The sequence below is a fragment of the Leiobunum rupestre genome, chromosome 10 (assembly GCF_980474605.1).
Source record: "Leiobunum rupestre chromosome 10, qqLeiRupe1.1.hap1, whole genome shotgun sequence".
Classification (NCBI taxonomy): Eukaryota; Metazoa; Arthropoda; class Arachnida; order Opiliones; family Sclerosomatidae; genus Leiobunum; species Leiobunum rupestre.
In genome coordinates, this window is record NC_143393.1 from 17151063 (window position 1) to 17173504 (window position 22442).

General features: G+C 33.3%; 1 protein-coding gene across 30 annotated transcripts in view; it reads right to left on the reverse strand.

The window, feature by feature from the left end:
• Positions 1–22442, reverse strand: part of LOC149924881 (coiled-coil domain-containing protein CG32809) — a 566408-nt gene that overhangs the window by 278929 nt on the left and 265037 nt on the right. For 28 of the 30 annotated variants that reach the window (XM_090161281.1, XM_090161276.1, XM_090161272.1 and 25 more), the window contains one exon: positions 8613–8681. The exons of the other annotated variants lie outside the window; for them this stretch is intronic. In XM_090161281.1, the coding sequence (XP_090017407.1) occupies positions 8613–8681 (69 nt within the window). The remainder of the gene's footprint in view (positions 1–8612; positions 8682–22442) is intronic. 30 annotated transcript variants of the gene reach the window in all.

Here is a 22442-nt window from a genome sequence, read left to right on the forward strand (position 1 = left end):
TTCAAACATTTTGAAAAGTTGTCAGATTCAAATAATTTTTCAACTTTAGCAGCTTCTAAATTTTTGTAAAGTTATCGGATTCTAATAATTGTAAAAATTGTAATTTTGGGCAGTTTTGTTAAGTTAGCGGAACCCAAAATTGGGTAAGTTTATCAGAATAAATTTTTTTGTAAAGTCAATAGATTATAAAAATTGTTAAATTTTCATTTTGAAATGTTTTGTAAGATTATCAAATTCTAAAAATTTGCACAAAGTTATCAGTTTCTAAAAATTTTCACAAAGTTATCAGTTTCTAAAAATTTGCACAAAGTTATCAGTTTCTAAAAATTTGCACAAAGTTATCAGTTTCAAAATTTTTGTAAAGTTATCTGATTAAATTTTTTTGTAAAGTTATTATATTCTAAATTAAAAGATATTAGATAGTAGAATATGTAAAATTGTAATTTTGGAATATATTGTAAAATTTTTAATATTATCAGTTTCAAATATTTTGCAAACTTATCAGATTCAAATATTATAAAAAAAACTTATCAGATTCCAATATTATGAAAACTTATCAGATTCAAATATTTGGAAAACTTATCATATTCAAATATTTTGCAAACTTATCAGATTCAAATATTTTCCAAACTTATCAGATTCAAATATTTGGAAAACTTATCAGATTCAAATATTTGGAAAACTTATCAGATTCAAATATTTGGAAAACTTATCAGATTCAAAAATTTGGAAAACTTATCAGATTCAAATATTTGGAAAACTTATCAGATTCAAATATTTGGAAAACTTATCAGATTCAAATATTTGGAAAACTTATCAGATTCAAATATTATGAAAACTTATCAGATTCAAATATTTGGAAAACTTATCAGATTCAAATATTTTCCAAACTTATCAGATTCAAATATTTGGAAAACTTATCAGATTCAAATATTTGGAAAACTTATCAGATTCCAATATTTTCCAAACTTATCAGGTTATAAAATTTTGTAAAATTAAAATTAATGGAACTTTAACTACAATCACCTAATTTCTAAGCCCCTAGTCTGAAACACGTATCTTTACGATTGATGATAAAGACATAAAAAAGTGTGGATTAGAAAAATTAAACAGGATAATTAATTGTAGTTGACGCAAAATAATGGGCTAAAACCTTTCCAAGTGGAAATAAAAATTGCAAAAAAAAGGATCGTTGACTAATCGATCGAAAGTCTAAAATGGAGAGAAACTGGTTCTCGGAATATTATTTTGGCCGCTCCAAGGGTTTGGCTTTCATTAAGTCACTGGCTTTTCATTTTGGAGAGTTTATATAGTAGGAATCGATAAGGCGAACTCTATTAGAGAGAGAGAACTAATGTTTCGGCTCGTAACGCCTCTTTTCGGACATTAAGGGCGCGATGTAAGGGGCCACCATTTAGAAATCCAGTTTAATACGAAACTAATGTTGTTCCCGAACTGAGCGGATCTGCACGCGTGGAGAGTCACACGGAGGAAACTAACCTACGTTCTCTGGTATTATTAGACCTGGATGCTTGTATGAATGGGTAATTTGGAGGAAGGATTTCCGCAAGCTCGTCAAAGGGGAAGGAACATCCCCTATGAAATTCAAATAAGTCCACCCTCGTATGATGGTTCCATAGGGGATACAAGGCTCCCAGCGATTTTTTTTTTAAATATTAAAGGAATTATAGGAAATTTCATAGAAAATATAGGAATCTATAGAAAAATTTTTAGCCAAAAAATAGGAATTTATAGGAACATTTTAGCTAAAAATAGGAATTTATACGAACAATTTTGAAAAAATAGAAAAATATAGGAGTATATTGAAATTATAGGAATTTATAGGAACTCTGGGAGCCCAACCGTTGATGTTTTCGGGAACACCGGACCTAAGCCAGAGCTAAACTCTATTTAGAAGACAAATTTTTCCCAAACGTTAAGGCTGTTTTCTAATACATTAAAATTATAGGAATTTCTGGATATAGCTATAGAAAAACTAGAAAATTTCGAAAAAATAGAAATTTATAGGAACAATTTAGAGAAAATAGGAAATTATAGGAGCATATTGAAATTATAGGAATTTATAGGAACTCTGGGAGCCCCCGGATACATTTCCCGTTTAACCGGTAAAAACGAGACTAAAAATATGGTATTCTCAAGAGGAAAACAAATCATTTGGAATATTATTTTCTAATAAGAAATTTTATGTACTAAATTTTATGAATTGTAAAGCCAAGGGTTGTATCATTTAAATAACCCATAATACTTCTATGTATTTATAAAAATGTAAAAGAAAATTAACCAAATTTGCAGAAAAAAGAGATCTAAAATGCTTAAAAAATCAATCAAATCTATCCAAATGGAAAATTAAATTTAAATTAAATAAATCAACTTTTATATTTTATTATAAAATACAAAAATTGACAGTCTTGGTAAAGCCCCTCAATTTCTACACCAAGTATGAATTCACAGAAAATCTAATCAATTTCTGGCCCCAAAATATCAAGGGGGGAAAGATACCATACAAAGGGAAAACGATACTATAACAAGGAGGAAGTATACTATAACAAGTGGAAAGATACTAAGGGGGAAAGATAGTATAACAAGGAGAAAAATACTACAGCAAGGAGAAAGATACTATAACAAAAAGAAAAATACTAAAACAAAATTACAAAAAGAAAGATACTATAACAAAATTACAAAAGAAAGATACTATAACAAAATTACAAAAAGAAAGATACTATAAAAAAATTACAAAAAGAAAGATACTATAACAAAATTACAAAAAGAAAGATACTATAACAAAATTACAAAAAGAAAGATACTATGACAAGTAGAAAGATACTAAAAAAATCAGATTTTGTCGTTTCTATTTTTAATTGAACTCCTAATTGACCCTGTAATTACTACTCCTATTTGTGCTACATTTCAAACTGTTAAATTCATCCAGTTGTAAACCTCCTGTAGGTTACTATAAGGTTATTCTAGCTTAGTAACCTCATATTGTGAGAAAGATACTATAACAAGGAGAAAGATACTATAACAAGGGGAAAGATACTATAACAAGGAGAAAGATACTAACAAGGAGAAAGATACTAACAAGGAAAAAGATACTATAAAAAGGGGAGAAAGATACTATAACAAGGAAAAAGATACTATAACCAGGGGAGAAATAACTACAGGATAAAGATACTATAACAAGGGTGGGAATAACTATATCGACGGTAAAGATTCTATAACAAGGGGGGAAATAACTATATCAACGGTAAAGATTTTTATATCAAGGGGGAAATATACTGTATCAAGGGGGAAAGATACTATCTCAAGGTTGAAATATACTATTCTAGTTACGGTTCCAGGAGGCCTATTCTACTCGACTCGTTAGGCTTTTGAACGAAAAAAAAAGTCGTTTAAAAAAAATTTGTCGCTAAAAGATAAAAATGGAATTCTACTCCTGATTGTGCGCTAATCCAGCTTCTTTAAATACGGGAGTTGAATTTAAGTAATTAGAACTAATTAACTATTCAATTTAAAATGGCAAAAATATTAAGAGCTAAATGATTCTTTGGGTAGTGAAGGCAAATATTTGGTGGGGTGTAAAAGTAAAAAAACACAAAAAATAACTAGTGTCCATTTGTTAATATTGTCGGTTTCTGTCCTCGTGTGTCCTACTTTACCACTCAATGACCAAAGCCGATTAAATTGATTTATTCAGACATCTTTTATTATGGTTTTCACATTTCCTCTTTTACCCCAATTTTCTATATTTCAAATGTATTGGATAATTAACATTATTTTGGGGAGGGCGTGGTACAAATTACTCCTCTATCCCCTTTACTACAAAGGTCATTTTACGCGTAAAAATACAAAAACGGACATTTAAGTGCACACAATCCCCCCGATGTATTAATTATATTCTAAATATTAAATTTAAATTTGAACAAATTTCCAATTATCTTGTATAATCTTAATAAACCAAGAAGAATTTTATCGAAAATGATTTTTTTGAGTTACCTGGTTTTGGAAATAAGTTAGTGAAACAAGTACTCGTTAATTTAAATTATTTTTTAGGTCAACCGAATTTGATCGAGTTACCTGGTTTTTGTAATAAAGTAGCGAAACGCAAACATCTTAATTTTAATGAATTTTACCGAAAAGTTAATTTTTCGAGTTATCTGATTTTGGAAATAAAGTAGTGAAACGCGAACACGTTAATTTACATTATTTATATTAGAGTTGTTAATTTTCCGGAAGAAAAAAGTGCGGAAAAATTTCCAGAATATTTTCCTCAATAAAGGACATCGCACTTCTTCTATGGGATTTGGCTTTCGACAGATTCTTTTCAAATTGAAACATGTTGTTGAGCTTGATCAAAGGAGTAAAATTGTCCATTGCCATTTTTCTCTAGCTCCTATAGTTTGTCCAATATCAGCGGTCAAAAGTGGACGAAACTTAGTATAGTCTATTTGTTAAGAGAATTCACGGCCCATCGGTTAGCGTTCTACGTTCGCGCGTCGCTAGTCCAGGCTCACTATCAATAGAGTTTTCTTGCCAAGATTCGGGATGCTCCCCAAAACAGAGCGTCGGATTTGGTTTCGTTCTGATCACGCGATGAACGAACTCAGTAAATAAATAGTTAAATATTGAGTTTAAACTGTCGTGTGACCGTGACTTTATAATCGACAAATAAGTGTTTGATCGGTTATGGTGCGACTGTTTCTTTCCTATCAGCGAGTGTTGAATGTGGGATTTAAAGAAACGGTTAATCAAATATATTCTGATTTATTAAGTATTTCTTTTATGGTATGTTTTATTTTATTATAGCTCATAAAATATTGAATAATTAATAATTCCACGTACGAAAATTAATCGAATAATTATTTGCTAGAAAAGAAATAATGAATAATGAAGTAGAGGTGTAAAAATCTTGACAAGAAAACTCTGTTGATAGTGAGACCGGACTAGCGACGCGCGAACGTAGAAGGCTAACTGATGGGCCTCGAATCCTTTTAACAAAAAAGTATACTAAGTTTTGTCCAGTTTTGACCAGTGATACTGGACAAACTATAGGAGCTAGAGAAATATGGCAATGGACAATTTCACTCCTTTGATCACGCTTAACAACATGTTTCAATTTGAAAAAAATCTGTCGAAAGCCAAATCCCATAGAAGAAGTGCGATGTCCTTTGAAACATAAATTACTTTTTAAGAGTTTTTAATGTTTTTAACTTTTTATCGATATAAAATGTCTAATTTCAGTAAATATACTACAAAACATTAATAGTGTTACATTGTTAATCAGTTTAAAGCTAGTCTAGATGTTTAATTTTACTTTTAGATTCGAAAAAATGAGGCTAAATTTCCGCTTTATTTAAATTTGAAAACAATACTAGACTAATCATTAAATAAAATCTTATTTTTTTTCTGAAAAATACGTAATTTCTTGGAAAATATTCCGACTTACAACACTAATTTATATCGAAAAATGAGTTTTTCGAGTTACTTTGATTTGGAAATGAGGTGTGAAATTTTTTGGAAATAGATGGCGCCTATATCAATTGTTACGAAATTCAAACATCACAATAGTGCGTCCCACAAATTACCCAGAAATAAATTTGTTAACGCAAGCGAAAACATAGTTCACAAATAAATAATAATAAATAATAATAATATTAATAATACCCAATGCACCACCTTAAGCCTAAGTCATCAAGCGACTAACTAAAAATCTAATTTACAACAAAGTCGGTCTTAATTTAAAAAAGGTATGTGCATTTGAAGTCGAAAATCGCGAGAAAATTAATCGCCAACAATCACTAAAATGGGCAAATTCCCAACTTTCTAGACCGCGATCTCACTAATGTTAACAATGCCAGCGAGAACATGATATTTGCAATCGATTGACGTATCATGGTGTCTTTGTAAATTTAACGTACCGCGAGAAATCGGGTGGACAGAATACGTGGAACCATAAGTAACATAATAACAATAAGTATGACAATCAACGAGATTTACAACCAAACTGATTTTCATAGTTATTGCGTAATCAAGATGTTTTCTCAGCACAGAGCCCTCTAGTGTCTAAAATACGCGAGACTTCCGCTAAGCCGAAATATCTGGTTTCCGATAGATAGGCGGAATATTAGGCTAAAATGATATAAATTAAAAGGTTTTTCTCTGCGTCACGAGCTCATGTTTTTTTTATCACGCGTGATTCGCACGTGGGCTTCAAAACAAAGCGAAAGCCCCTCGCGACTCCAGAACGTGCTCTCCGATATTAGGCTTAAATTTTTATCAAAACGTAGTCATCCAAAAAGGTAAGTCGCGAGAAAATTAGCATTAAAGCAATAGGAAGTGTCATATTTATTGTTATTATGTTACTTACGGTGGAACTAATACACACAAATCCCCTCGGATTGTGTGTAAAAAGGGTTTTAAGGCAACTGCGTTCAACGCGAAAATGTGAACGCTTTCCTCAAATCGATTGAAATGGAATAACGGGCAATATATTCGTTGCCAAATGAAAGGTGAAAAGTTATTTAAATATAAATGCGCGATAAAATCCTATCCTCCGTAAAATTAATATTAACATAAAAGAGTCGTTGCTTCCATGGAACAGCCTAGTTTGAATATTTAATAGTAGATGGCGCTAGGTCGTTTTGCCCGGAGAATGGGATCGATACTATCGACCACTTTCTTCCCGAGGAGAGGCGCTGATTCCTTAAATTGTTAACTACCAGGAGGGGGTCAGAAGTAGGGGGGGTGATCTTTCTGAACGGCCAATGACCTAAAGGACGTTCCATCTCAAGCCTTATTTATAGAAACTTTACCGAAATTTGCTGCCCATGGGTTTGGTACCTGAATGAATATTTAAAAAATTGACCACTCAACAAGTTACCTATAATGCCATCTTTTGACTTGGTTATGCCAAAGTTCGTTTAAAATTGATAAGTCCAAAAGTATATAATGTATATAATACGAGAGGCGTATGTACGGCTCAGGCTCGAGGCGTTTTTTTACAGGGTGCTAATATTTGCACCACGTGACGCCCGATCATGGATAATGTATAAATTACATTTTTTTCCGGATTTATACAAGGTGTTTCAAAAGGTTTGCAAAAAGGTTAAGGAGTTGTAGGGGGTAAGTTGAGAAATATGCCTGTTTTTCCCCTATTTTCCTACGATGAGTTAAAAGAGCGCCAGAGAGCTACAAAGTGTGGCCTACTAGCCCCTGGAAGTAGGCTGCAACAAGCGCAAAACCAAGCAGCATAGAAACGCGAACATTAAGGTTTGGGTTCGTGTGATAGGTACAAAAGAACTTTGTAAACAAATCGAGGTAACCAGCGTAACTAGAGCTCGGCGAAATAGATAAATTAACCGCAAAAGATTTGATTAACCATAAAAATTTCGATTAACTGTTTATCCATGGATATTATCCACGGCTATTTAGCAATTTAACATGTAAAATAATCGGGTTTTTTTCGGATAATTTTCGTTTGTGGATAAAAATAAATAAAGTGATTATTTCTTATCCAAACGCCGAGCTCTAAGCGTAACTTAAACAGTATTTAAAGTCCCTCATCGTAGGAACATGGGGAAAAAAACAGGCATACTTCTCAACTCACCCCCTACAACTCCTTAAAATTATGGCATAAACTTTTCAAACACCCTGTATGTTTGCCTTTACTGGTAGTTATAGAATATCAATATAACAGACAGGCAATCATTTGAAGGAGTGTTGGGAAACTTGTGCTAGTGTGGACGAAGATTTATTGTGTACAATGTAATCTCCTACAAGTTCCCTTCAAGAAATTGGCTTCAGAGAGACTTAGGCTTAAGGTAGTGCCTTTGGTATTAGCCTAGCTGATTATTATACTTTTATTATACTTTAGAGGGCCCGGGCCCCAGCCAAATATAAGTTTAGTGCCTACCGGAGATAGCTATACGTTTTAGGAGAGAAACGACTGATTTTGGTCCAACATGGGTCCCTAGTCTTCACGGGCCTCTAGGCTTCACGGGCCCCCTAGGCTTCATGGGCCCCGGGAATTTGTACCGGCTTCCCACTTTCTTGTGGGCCTGGGTGGCTTAAAATGTCCAAAAACGAATTTTCCCTAAATTATTTCGTCTTTTGTAACCCGGCCACCTGTTTAAAGGCATTAAAAGTCGCTCGATGACTTGGGACTAAGGTGGTGCCTTGGGTATTAGCCTAGCTGATTATTATTATTATTATTATTAAAACTGGGACGTGTTTCAATAAAATATGGATACTTCTCTCTAAAAGTTCTATTATTTACTTCTAATAATTCTTAAAAACGGCACAACATATTATTTATTGATTTCCAATTCAAAGGGAAAAGCTAGTTAAGGATTCTACCGAATAAATTTTTTTTCGTTCAAATTTATTTATTTTTCGATAGAGAGGGCGTTGTAAGCTATTAAATTAAAAACGACATGGAAATTGAAAAAGATTGAATGAAGGTAAAAAATTAACAAAACCCCAAAAGCGTAGAAAAGCAGAGTTATTTAGCAAAAAAAGGAAGCGTGTGTTAAAATTGGCGTGAAAGTAGCGTGGAAAACATAGCTAAGAAATGGCCAATCGTATGCCTATCTTACCACGAATAGCTCCTCCCCCTCCACTGCTGCTGCTAGTTGATTGGCTCTCCTCAGTTCCCCAGTCGCTTTCTGTAATTCGTAAATAATTTAGTTAAAAACTACACATTATATAACGTATCGTTTAATTATTATAAATCGTGTGTGTCCTTCCCAATGTCAAGTTACAAAGCCATACAATCCGCTAATTGGGTGCGAGGAAGGGAGTGAAGGCGAATCAGCCAGCCAGCCAAACACACAGCCGCTATAAAGTCGCGTTCCCCGAAAAAAAAGTAAAATACAGAGTTAATGGTAGCAATCAAGCGGGTGTTATAGACATTACGAGTGAAAAGTGCAGTACGTGATTATCGCTGCTAACGAAAACCAGGAAAAAAGTGTTTGTCTACTTCTATGTTAGAAACAATATGGGGATATTTCTTTCGAGGGGAGGGGATGCAACTATCAATTATAAAAAAAAAATCCTAGAAAGAGGGGTTTAGTCTTCATCAATTTCGTCTCACACAATAGAGATATTGATTCTAGGTTTTCGGAGTTTTTTCTTATACCGAGTCAGAAAAGAGCGCTGTGGTGACACGCCAGACTTCGGAGAAGAATTTTGTTTCATTAGTGAAACCCCGAACTAGCCTCACTAATTAAGACAAGTCAAGTGTCTGCAAAACTGTCAACTACGGAGTTTTTGGAAAGGAAATAGACCAAAAACTAAACGGGCTTGGGTTCCTAATGAAAAATTTCCGGAGCATCACACACGACACAATGACAAAAACGTCTATTACAAACTTGTGACGAGCAGCATAACATACAATCATTACTAAAATATGGATGAATTGTTAAACTATTTGCTAATAGTTGCAATGGATAGTCTTGTCTGTTGAAACCAGAGAACTTTTATTTAAAGATCTATTTAATCGTAAGTTTTGTAATGTCTCCAAATTGGTTTAGGGTTTAACTTTTTTGATTCCCTTTTCATTATGGACTTTTCTACCTTTTCGCGTATTTTGCATTCTTTACTTTATAATATCACTCATTCCACCCACTGCAGGGCTCCCAGCGATTATTTTTGTAAATTGTAGCAATTATAAGAACTCAACACAGAAAAAAAAAGAATTTATAGGTAAAAATCTATTGGAACAATAGGATTATATAGGAACATCTTACCCTTAAAAACCCTAGTAACAAAAGTCAAATACTTTAAAACTTTAATTTTTTTCTATCCCTTTTAATATGGCTTTAATATTTACTAAAAACGTATTTTAAAATTAAAATAGGAAAATAAATGTTAGTTTTTAAAGTCAGATTCCATGCAAATTATCAATCAATTCGACAAAAAATCAATAAAAATAAAAATTATAATTTAAATAAAATAAATGAAAAATTGTAATTTAAAAGAAAATTAAAAAACGAATAAACTTGTTTGGGTTCAACTAAAAGATAAAAAATTAAATTCAAGAAATTTCATAAAGTAAACGTTAATTATCTTAATTGTGCTCGACACTTTCCAGTTTTGCAATTTTATACTGTCACCATGGATAGTAGATTTTAGAGGATCGGTAAAAAACCTGGTTTTTAGCCCCCGTAAACCAATCACACTAAGGGAGTCGTCCAAGGTTCTTTGGAAAAAACAAGTATCGCTAAGAGTGGACGATACTGTTCGAAAAAAGAAAAAAGATAAACACGAAGTACATTTTTACGCCAATAGGTATTTTTCACGTTTTTATAGATTAAATATGATAATAATATTGATAGTTTTTATTGAATTAAAAAACCAAAATTAAAAATTACTAAAATATAAGGCGCAAAAAATACGTAACAATATCAACCGCATTAGATTGCCATTTTGAAATTTTAAGATCATGTGGTACAAACGACCTTGCAAGACTCCCTCGGAGTCCCTCGAGCTGATTGATACGCGGGGAGAAATAAAATGCACTGTGGAAGGCTATCGAAAACCTGTCCTCTATTTACTGTCCATGCTGTCACCGATTTTTTCGTTTTCTGTTTAAGAAATTTTATGATACATTATAATAAAAACTAAATATGTTGCGGACTTACATATTCCGTAATTTACACCCCAAGGATTTCAACATCATAGAAACTTGACAAACACCTTTGTGGAAATTACATAAATTTTAGATGGTTACGGGCGCCAAATTCCAATACAATTTTTAATTGGAACACCGTGGTTTGAATAGTGGTTTGGGGCCACGAAGCAAAATGCCCACCCTAGTGACCTGATTAAACTGTCAAAAACCCGTCCCTGACTTAGACCTACGTTTATTTTTGGCCATTTTCATTAATTAATGACTTTTTCACACGCCACCAGCAGTGTTATTAGATAATTGCCAAAAATCGGATATGAGATAAAGTAAAAATAATATCAAAAATTAAAATATTTAATAAGGTTAAACAAGAACGCATTCAGGTTAGATAGCGCCATCTAGTATCAGGTCGAAGAACTTTATTCTGATCTCCCGAGAAAAAGTAAGATTTATCTCCTAATTTAGTTCTTGAAAAATGAATAAATTAAATAAAAAATTCAGCTTTTATTTCATTAATCAGAGTAAAATATTTCAATAAAACTATTTTAAAACAAGTCACCGACAGATGGTGGTACTGCTTTCATTTGAATGGCTATTTCTAGTCTGGTCAAATTGCTTCGGTAAATGGATCGACTCATCCGTTCTCAGTAACTTAACTACGTTCTTGGTAGAAACAATTTGAGTTTCAGAGAAATGCTAAATGTTGTCTCAACATATAGTAGTCCCAGGACAAAAATATAGTAAGTTTCTTTTAAAAAAAAGGTTTAGTTTAAAAACATAGTGGAAATTTACGATTCTATTTGTGTGAAAAAGTACATTAATTTTATTATTACATGAAGTTAGGATATTATTTTCTTTGAAAACTCCATTAAGTACTAGGATGCAGAAATGACAACGATAGTTAAAAAATGCACAAGAAATTTTATTAAAAGATTTTCAAAAACTTATTAAAATCTTTTAAATAGAATTTCTTGTGCACTTTTTAAATGTCATTGCCATTTCTCCGATTTGGGTACATTTGTTCGAATTTCATTCGTCCGAACGGTGGTACAAATGTGCGAATGATAAGTTTACCGAATGCCGGAAAACCGGATCGTATGTCCGAAAACGTATTTTATTTGCCCGAAATATTTATCACAACTTTTGTTGGTGATTTAGTCGTTCAATTTATGTTAACTTTACTGGCGAATTTCATTTGTTCGAATAATCGTTTGTCCGTTTTTTCGAACATTAGGAATTGGTTGTTTTTTTAAATATTGTTAATATAAGAAAATAGTAACATTAACGTGAACCTAACCAAACCTAACCTAACCTAACCTAAAATATCCACAACATTCAACGCAATTCCCACTTACTAACAAACAACGATATTTACAATGTAGTTTTTTATTTTTTATTCTTGCACCAAAAAAAACAGCAATAAGAAATACTAATTTAGCGACAGAATTCGGACAAGTGATGCTACCGATTCGGACGAATGAAACAAACAAGCTGTCCAATTCAAACAATTGAAACATTTTTTATTTCGGCGGTTCGGACGAATGAAATTTGAACATTTGTTCCACCGTTCGGACGATTGAAATTCGAAAAAATGTACCTACCCCATTTCCCCAACCTAGTATATTTGTGCAAATTTCTAACTCTTAAACTAAATAGGTCCATTTAGTTTATAGTACTTTCAGTTACGGTATTTTTAAATGAATATTTCGTGAAGTTAAAATATTACTACTTCACTTTTCTCCATTATAATTTGATTTTTAGGTTTCTTAACTAATTGCTCATCACCTCTTTTAAATATTTAAAACGTTAATGTTTTAAATTTGTTGGGTATTCCTGATTTGGGAATATGCTTAAAATCTTAAAGTTTGACTTTCGCAAAAACTTTAATTTTAAAGTTACGGTGTTTTTAAACTCAGCTATCTATACCCGAAAATTTCAAATTCGTAGTCCAACTAGATTTGGTTTTATGAGCACTGGATCTTTTTGGTTTACACCCTGTATTTCAATAGGGCAAAAAGTAGTTATTTCTGAGATTTCTAAGTATTTTCACGCACAACTATAGAAAACGGTAAAACTCAGCAAATGCATAGTACTGGTGTCTGACACTAGATGGGGTATGACCTCCCTCAGCTTCGTGCTGCATTGACTTGTTAGGTCGAGATAAATTCTATTCCACAAAAGGCGAATAAAGACCGATACGATTCTAAATCTTTTTTCACACAATGAGAGTAAATTAAAACATGTTTAGAAATATTGAAAGAGTTATAGATAATATATAAGTACAATATTTCAGGCGATCGAAAAAAGTGGTTTAAGTGTACCATTTACTGGATTTTAAATAATTTTTATTTCAATATTATTAAGGTATTAAATTGAAAATGTAATGCTTCTTGGACTTAGTCTAAAATCTATTTATCAAAGTAAACGAAACCCCAACCTTCTATATCGTAGACGAGGCTCTCACAAAAAGCAAAAATTGAGTTTTTGAGCAATTTGTATTTTTAAATAGAAAAATGGAGTCCCTCTGAAACCATTGGATGGCCTAAACGGATAACAAAATATTAAAAAAATTTTTAGTGTTTAAACCAATAGGCAAGTTAAGCAACCCTCTTGAAAACGTAAACGGGGAAACTTGTAGCTAGACAATCTGCATTCCTACAAGTTCCACCTACACGTTTTCAAGAGGGTTGCTTAACCTGTCTAATATCGTAGAAGGATAACATCATATAATCAAATTATACAAATTAGAGTTGTTAATTTTCCAGAAAAATAAAATGCGAAAAAATTCCTGTAAAATTTTCGCAAATTCGGAAAAATAAAAAAATAAACATCTATTACTTTTTAAGGGTTTTAATTCTAGGCTAGTCTAGAGGCTTAGTTTTACTTTTGGATTCGCAAAAATTAGGCAAAAATGCCGCGATATTTAAATTTGCGAATAACATTAGGTTAATCATAAAATGAAAACCCCTCATTTCCGAAAAAATAAGAAAAATTTTCCGAAAAAAAGGCCTCGGCTATTTTCCGGAAAAATTTCCGAGCGGGAATTTTTCGGACTTAAAACTCTAATACAAAAAATACGTTTTTTTAGGTGATATTTAGACATTTTGTATACCACCAAATATGCATATCGTACAGAATTTGATGATGTAAAAACAGTTTAGCTAGGCAATAAAGTTGAAACCTCGCGCATAAAAAATAAATAACTTTGATATTTTCCGGAAAGCTATTTATACGGAGAGAATAACAGAGAATTCGCTGTACGCGAAAAAAACTGTAGAAAGTAGCGAACGAGAGGGAAGAAGCCTTAGCGCTTAATATTGAATCAATATCGGTTTTTCCCTCAATCAGTTTAGCGTCAAGAGCAGAGAATGCTCAGCCTAGCGCGTCCGACAACCACCCAACCGTCATAAATAGCTCCGTGTGAAATATACCGGAATAGAAAAAAGAATAAACGCGACGTTTTTCCCCCCGACACGTCAAAAAAATACAGATGATGCCTATCGAGGCGAAATAAAATAATAACCGCATCTGGCCAGACTAAATGCGGTTTCAGCTTGGAGTGGGTTGTGGTTCTTTATTTTTCATTTTGCGACGTGCATCTATAATCAATACGTTTAAAGAGGAAGTCATTGAGACGGCACTTGAAGAATATTTTAGGCACGGCCAAAATTAAAATAAATATTATTTCTTTTATCTCAAACCGGAGTTCAAACTAGAGGTCGGCGTATTTAAATAATATTTATTTAAATAACCAATATTTGAATAATAATTGTAAAATATTTAAAAAATCGAACGTGGAAAAGCCTATTATTTAAACAAAACAAACAATTATTTAAATAAATACCACTTTAATTAAAATAAATGCTTGGTTGCGTAAAAAAAAATAATTAAATAAGTTAAAATTATATTCTTTTTACCAACTTTTGTTAAATAAATCGGAAATTTTGTGGATAATGAATAAACAATTCCGAGCACTAGTTCAAACAGTTTCTTAAACGTCTCACATGTAAACACGAATAGAAAAACTTAACTCGATTTTTACGATGGCATCAAACTCATTCAACTCGCTCCCAAACCATATCCAAACTATAACAAATCTCACCCCCTTCAAAAATATATCAAGTACTATGTTCTAAATATGTAATATATAGTCGGTTTTTTTATTAAATTATTTTTATTTTTTATTTTTCTGTTAATTATTTATTTTTTATTTTTTTGTTAGTTAATTATTTTATTTTTTTATTTTTATGTTAATTATTTATTTTTTATTTTTTCTGTTAGTTAATTATTTTTTTTTTATTTTTTCTGTTAATTATTTATTTTTTATTTTTTCTGTTAGTTAATTATTTATTTTTTATTTTTTATGTTAATTATTTATTTTTTATTTTTTCTGTTAGTTAATTATTTATTTTTTATTTTTCTGTTAGTTAATTATTTTTTTTCTGTTAGTTAATTATTTATTTTTTATTTTTTCTGTTAGTTAATTATTTATTTTTTATTTTTTCTGTTAGTTAATTATTTATTTTTTATTTTTTCTGTTAGTTAATTATTTATTTTTTATTTTTTCTGTTAGTTAATTATTTATTTTTTATTTTTTCTGTTAGTTAATTATTTATTTTTTATTTTTTCTGTTAGTTAATTATTTATTTTTTATTTTTTCTGTTAGTTAATTATTTATTTTTTATTTTTTCTGTTAGTTAATTATTTATTTTTTATTTTTTCTGTTAGTTAATTATTTATTTTTTATTTTTTCTGTTAATTATTTAAAATTTAAATTGCTCACTGCCAGTTGCGAGGCAGTTGTATGATATGTAAATTTACAACCTGAATAAATTCGAATTTGAAATCTTTCTTTGTTGACGCCATTTTGGTGGAGCGTCGAAATTATTCTTCCAATATACTTATGAGGTTGTGTCGCTTAGAGCAAGAGTAATCTAATGGGCTCTCTTTATAAAATGGTGATCTCGACATTCATAATGTTTATTTAGAAAATATATGAAAATTTTATCAACATGATGATTTCGACCTTCAAAATGGCTATATTTTGATCGGACTCAAGGAAATTTAGGTACCTCTGGCCTAAAGAGTAATCCAACGAAAAACCAAGTTTCATCAAGGAAATCTGGTGCTAAATTTACATTATCATATTGCGACGTACACCAAAATATTTTAGAACCATAAGTGGGGCGTATCTACGGTATCTTAATATTGATTGTTACCACCTGGAAAAATCGTCAATAATTTACAAGTATCGAAGGTTGCTAGTCGCGAATTCGGGGTGGTCTCTATTTTGAGAGTATAACACCGTCCGTTGGTCAGCGGATGGAATGTGATGAACGGCCAGTGTCAAGGAGGGGCCATCCATTCTGGAACTTCCGTTTGCAGCGACCCCTCGAACAGTTCCCCACCGCAGCAGCGCCACCTATAGTGTTCCCCAGCCGGAACGCGCCAGACCATCAATGGCCCACATACATTACGCCAGATATCTTTTTAAGAATGTCGTTCCTTAACTTTATAACGGATGCGGCTATGTACGAATAACCGGACTGAGACCAGTTCTGGACACCCCGAATGCCACCCTCCGCAGATAGCCACCCTCCAGCTAGCCACCGTCCACAGATAGCCACCCTACAAAAATAAAAAGTAAAGATTCGAGGTATAGGACGAAAAAAAAACTAAGGAGGAAGATAAATCTGATACGGTCAGGGAAAACCTTCGATATATCGAGCGTGGGGTAGGCGGGAAGAGGGTAGAGGCTGCGACCACCGGGGGCATCTAGGTTCCGCCCGCTATCGTGACGGAGGTGAGGAAGTAGCGTACTTCGATCAATGTTGAAAATGTAATGGAAAAAAGGGGCGAGCTTCGATTGGAGGCAGAAGCCTGCGTCGGAGCGTATCGCTGGACATCTCCAGATTCGAAACGTGATGGTCCGGATGGATACCAAAAAAAACCCTCGGTAATGCCCGGTTCCTCGAGTAGCTCTCGATTCGATACTTATATCAGGGTACGTGAGAAGGTTGCTTTTTTTTAATACTTCGAATGTATTTTTTTTGACATATTGAATTATAAGTAACGCCGGACAAGGCGAAGATCGTTTTAATCTACTTTTACCAATACCTAGATATGACGGGTATCACTTTATTTTTAGACAACGTATGGTAATGGAAATTTGATCAAATAATTTAATTTAATTTAAACATATTTCTCGTTTTTTAAAATTGTAGATCAAAAATAATTTTAATTAAAATTACCATAAGAAACCTACCGCGATAGACATAAGTTTGTGTCATCTACACTCTTAAAAAAGGGGTTTATTTTCAAACCTTTAAGGGTTTTTTCTTGTCCCATATTTAACACCTTAACAGGTTTATAAAGGATGTAATTCTACACCTTAAAAAGCAGTTTTCCTGCTAGGGTGTTTATTTACACTGTTTGGGATGCTTATGTCCTCATTTGTTATACAGTTTGTGGTATAAACCTATTCCCTTCAGGGTTATTATCTACTCCCTTTAGGGTACAAGACTACTCCTTTAAGGGCACCAAAAGACTCCCTTCAGGGTGTTACACTACTCCCTTAAGGGTTCTATAATACTCCCTTTAAAGTTTTAAACTACTCACTTTAAGGTTCTAAACTACTGCCTTAAGGGTGCTACAATACTCCCTTTAAAGTGTTAAAATACTTTTTTAGGGTACTAAACTACTACCTTTTAAGGAAGCTACACCCTACCAGGTGTTAAATCACACTATTTACGGGGTAATACACCTTTTCAAGTTTTTAATTTGGGACAAAAAATCCCTTTATGGCGTTTAAATTAACATTAAAGAGTTTTTTTACAGATATTACACCCTTATTATACCATTAAAAAACCCTTTTTTTAAGAGTGTAGGAGCAACAAACACAGCACCCCACGCAAGGAGAACGCAACCCGTCAAAATTCGTCAATTTTATTGGGTACAGTTTTCATTGGTTAGACGCTTTAGCGCCCGTCCGTAAAAACGTTCAGCGTTAAAGCTCGTCCAATGAAATTGGTACACAACACTGCGTTAGCGTGTTTAAAGGCTAGCTGCGTTCTTCTTGTGTTTGTTGCTCCTAGGTGTCATGCAGTACTTCCTACTGATTCTCAAGTAACAGTTGTGTTGGAACCAAATGCAAACCAGATAGATTAAACCAGAAATTAAACTTACATTTCACCTTTTTAAATTCCCGTCGAAATTTTAATTCCTGTCTATTTTGATTTGATTTACTGAAGATTATATATATATACTAAACCTAGTAGTCAGATAACATTACTAGGCTTAATTCAGTAAGAGGCTTAAATCATTAAGAGGCTTAATACATTACAAGGCTTAAGTCATAACATAACCGGAAGTTAATGAGCCTAAATGAGCCCAATTCGATAAATTGGCCTAGTTGCTATTCCTTTTCTGTATTTTTTTGTTTAAACTTTGTCGGTGGGCAAAACACATTGCATTTTCGTGTACACGCTCCACGAAATGTTAAATACACTGCTACTACAAAATAGGTCAATTTACATTAAGAAAAATAATCAATATTAATATTATTATTTAATTTTGCGTAAGCAAAATGCTGTTTACGAAAATTATTAGATTTAAATATTTATAAATAAGCCTCGATCACAAAAACAGATCGTTTGCCCAACAAAATCGTGTATGTCTCTGACACTTAATTACTTTGTTCATTCGGTTTCGAAGCCATTTTTGCTGAAATATTAATTAGTAAGAATAAGCTTTAAAGGTTTTATATTTAAACTAAAGCACGCTGCTTATGGCGACTTAAATTCAAAGGAATTATATACAGGGTGGAAGCCTCAGCCGTGGTCCAGCCTCGGTACTTCTCCTAGTACACCAGAGTGCTGTGGGTGGAACACTTCTACAGGCGCTGGTAGGCCAAAAATAGACCAATGGGAGAATTAGAAACGCATCCTCCAAATGCTTTTTCGGGTGGTTGGATAAAGATGCGCTTCTAATTATGCCATTGGTCTGTTTGTGGAATACCAGCGCCTGTAGAAGTGTTCGACCCGCAGCACTCTGGTGTACTAGGAGAAGTACCGAGGCTGGACCACGGCTGAGGCTTCCACCCTGTACAATGAACAGCCTTAGAATGACCTTTCAAAAGGAAAACTCGCCCTTTTCGATAAACTTCGTCGCGGCACAACAAATATCAAGAGGCAGGCGTTATATCCTTTTCTGGAATAAGACGGATTCGGAGTGCCAAAGGCTTAACAAACAAACCCTAAGATTTGCGAATAAAAATGTTTTCTAACGAACTATGACAACAAGAAGGGAGAACGGCAAACTCCACTCATCAATTCCCCTCGGGCAAGATTGTTCGCTAAGTTTAAAAGGAACCTTAAAAGTTTGATTATAATGAAAGATGATGTCTTTTTCTTTTGTCCCTGCCCATTAGAGAGAGGGAGGGGGGTATGGGAACAATGCCCTCCTGCCACGCCAGGAACAGTTATCAAAAATCTCCCCTCTAGAAGTTCACTGCCAAATAAAATAGAACTATAATTAATCAATCGATGGAACGCTTTTCGATAATGTGGACGACGTATTTATGGAAATTAACGTCTGTTAGAAGTCACCTGACATTCCGTTTCAAAGGGAGACGATTGCGAACACTGACGAAAGTGTTAGCTAAACCTAGGGTCGTTTGGAAAGTTCCTTGGCATCCGTCCAAATAGTCGGGTTATGGGAAGTGGAGAAATATACAGAGTTTAAGTGCGGGAATTTCATTTCTAATGAAATTTGGGGAAATATACAGTGTGTTCCAAAAGGTTATGCAAAAATTTGAAGCAGTTGTAGGGGGTGAGTTGAGAAGTATGCCTGTTTTTCCCCCATTTGCCTACGATGGGTTAAAAGAGCGCTAGAGAGCTTCAAAGTGTGGTCTTCTAGCCCCTGGAAGTAGGCTGCAACAAGCGCAAAACCAAGCAGCAGTTAAACACGAACATTAAGGTTTGGGTTCGTCTGATAGGTAAAAAATTGACTTTTTAAACAAATCGAGGTAGCCAGCGTAAAAAGGTAAACTTAAACAGTATTTAAGTCCCTGCTGCTTGGTTTCGCGCTTGCTGCAGCCTACTTCCAGGGGCTAGTAGGCCACACTTTGAAGCTCTCTGGCGCTCTTTTAACTCATCGTAGGAAAAAGGGGAAAAACAGGCATACTTCTCAACTCACCCCTACAACTCCTTAAAAAATTTGTATAACCTGTTGAAACACGCTGTATACGACTGCTATTATAAATTGGGATACAACTAATATGTTAAACAACATTCAAATGTAAAAATGAAACGTGCATATCGCAGGCTACAGGAAGTTTCTGTTCAATCACATAATGGCTGATAAATTACATTGTATAGTGGACAGGTTAAGCCCGAACTCGAAAACTCGTAGGAGAAACTTGTAGGAGTGTAAACGTAGTTTTTTTCTCTGCCTGTTATTCCCGCCGAACGAAAAGAGAACGTAAAAATGCAGTACTTTACTTATTTAAAAAAATCGTATTTGAAAATAACTATATGACGTATCGCAAAAGCACTTATTTTTCTTTGGAGACGTATTTTGAAAAATCAGCAAAGGTACTTGTATGATAAACAAAAGCAGTATCAAAAGATGAATATCATAAACATCTGATATAAAGTATACTCAAGATTTTATCTAATGGATATTTTTGAAATTATTATTTCCCTTTCAAAACGTTTTAATGGAAAAAAATCTAAAGAACCTTTTTACTCAAGCAAATACTTTAAAAAAAATTACTCGTCCTCGAGGAATTCTCTAAATTTATTAGATTATATGTCTATAACAACCCTAAGATATAACTTCTTTAGAATATTCCAAGTTTTTTATTAATAAAACTTTCCTTAAAAGTAAAGTTAAACCGAAGTTTTCTTACAATACTTATTTTAAGAGCATATATTCCAAGTAAATTGAAACACTTTTTAAGTGCCCTGTGGAGTACTTAGGACCGCTATCCGAGATCTGAAACAAAAGGCTCAAACCCCAATTCAACTCCTAAACACTCGGTTAGTTTTGAAATATACGTACATTAATTATAAATTAAATCCTTCGCGGTAAGGGCTGACCCTTACCACGATGGAGTTATTTCAAAGAAAGCTACGAGTCTAAGTGAAGTGAATCTGGAGATAAGGTCGTTAGCATTTGATTAAAGGTTGCTATTGCCAGTTAAGGAACAGGCGCGTATAATTAGATAGATTTATCCTGCAGGGGTAGCGACAGCCAAGATCTGCCCTAAGAAAGGCCAAGTATAAGTTTTAGAGAAACTAGCCACGTCTAGAGCGATAATATTGCATTCTTTATTTATACAAGCTATTCTCGAACCCGCTTGCCTAATTGACGATCGTTAATATAAAATTCGTTCGTCTGTATACAGGGTGGACGCCTCAGCCGTGGTCCAGCCTCGGTACTTCTCCTAGTACACCAGAGTGCTGCGGGTCGAACACTACTACAGGCGCTGGTAGGCCAAAAATAGACCAATGGCATAATTAGAAGCGCATCTTTATCCAACCACCCGAAAAAGCATTTGGAAGATGCGCTTCTAATTCTTCCATTAGTCTATTTTTAGACTAGGAAAAGTACCGAGGCTGGACCACGGCTGAGGCATCCAATTCTCCAATTGGTCTATTTTTGGCCTACCAGCGCCTGTAAAAGTGTTCCATCCGCAGCACTCTGGTGTACTAGGAGAAGTACCGAGGCTGGACCACGGCTGGGGCTTCCACCCTGTATATTCGCTTAGCCTAACTGCCTATCTTCGCGAAATACATTAAACGAAGTTTGCAAAAACAAAAAGAAGGAATCCTTTTGTTAAACATATGTTAAATGCTAATTACAGCGCCGTTGCAATTAAAGTTTGAACACACTTAAGGTTATTGGAAGAACGTTCCCAGATTGACTTTGTACAAGTTAGGTAACACAAAACAATTAAAACTTATGATAATTTCCAAGTTAAATGATTGGCAGAAGATGGTAATAGTAGATTATTTCCCAGATCACCATTATCATTTTAATACATTTTACAAGAACTAAATCCTAGTTAAATAGAAAATAAATTTGATAACACCAAACATAAAACTGATGGTAATTTCAAAATTAAATTATAGCAAGAAAATGGTAATAGTAGATTATTTCCCAAACCTCCCAGATCACCATTATCATTTTAATACATTTTACAGGTACTAAACCCTAGTTAAATAAAAAAATAAATTTGATAACACCAAACATAAAACTGATGGCAATTTCCAAATGAAATGATAGCAAGAAGATGGTAATAGTACATACACAAATCGAGTGATCATTTTAATACACTTCACATACCATAGTAAAATAGGAATTGAACACAAAACAAATAAACTAACGGTTATTGCGAAATTAAATGATAGGAAGAAGATTACAATAGTAGATTGTTTGTCAAACGTTTCTAAATTTCGTTATCATTATAATTCATTTCATAAACACGTTGTACATACTAGTTAAGTAACACAAAGAAATGGATGGCAATTCCCAAATGAAATGATTGGAATATGGTTATTTGTTAAAAGTGTCGAAATTGCGTTATCATTTTACTACAATTCACAAGCACGTTGTACCTACCACACAAAAATAGAAAATAAATTAGATAAAACAAACCAAGAAAATGATGGTTGAAATAATATAAATGGTTGGAATATGGTAATAATATATTATTCCCCAAAAGCTGACAAATCGCGTTATGATTTTAATGCATTTCACAAGCACGCTGTACATACCATAATAAAATAGAGAA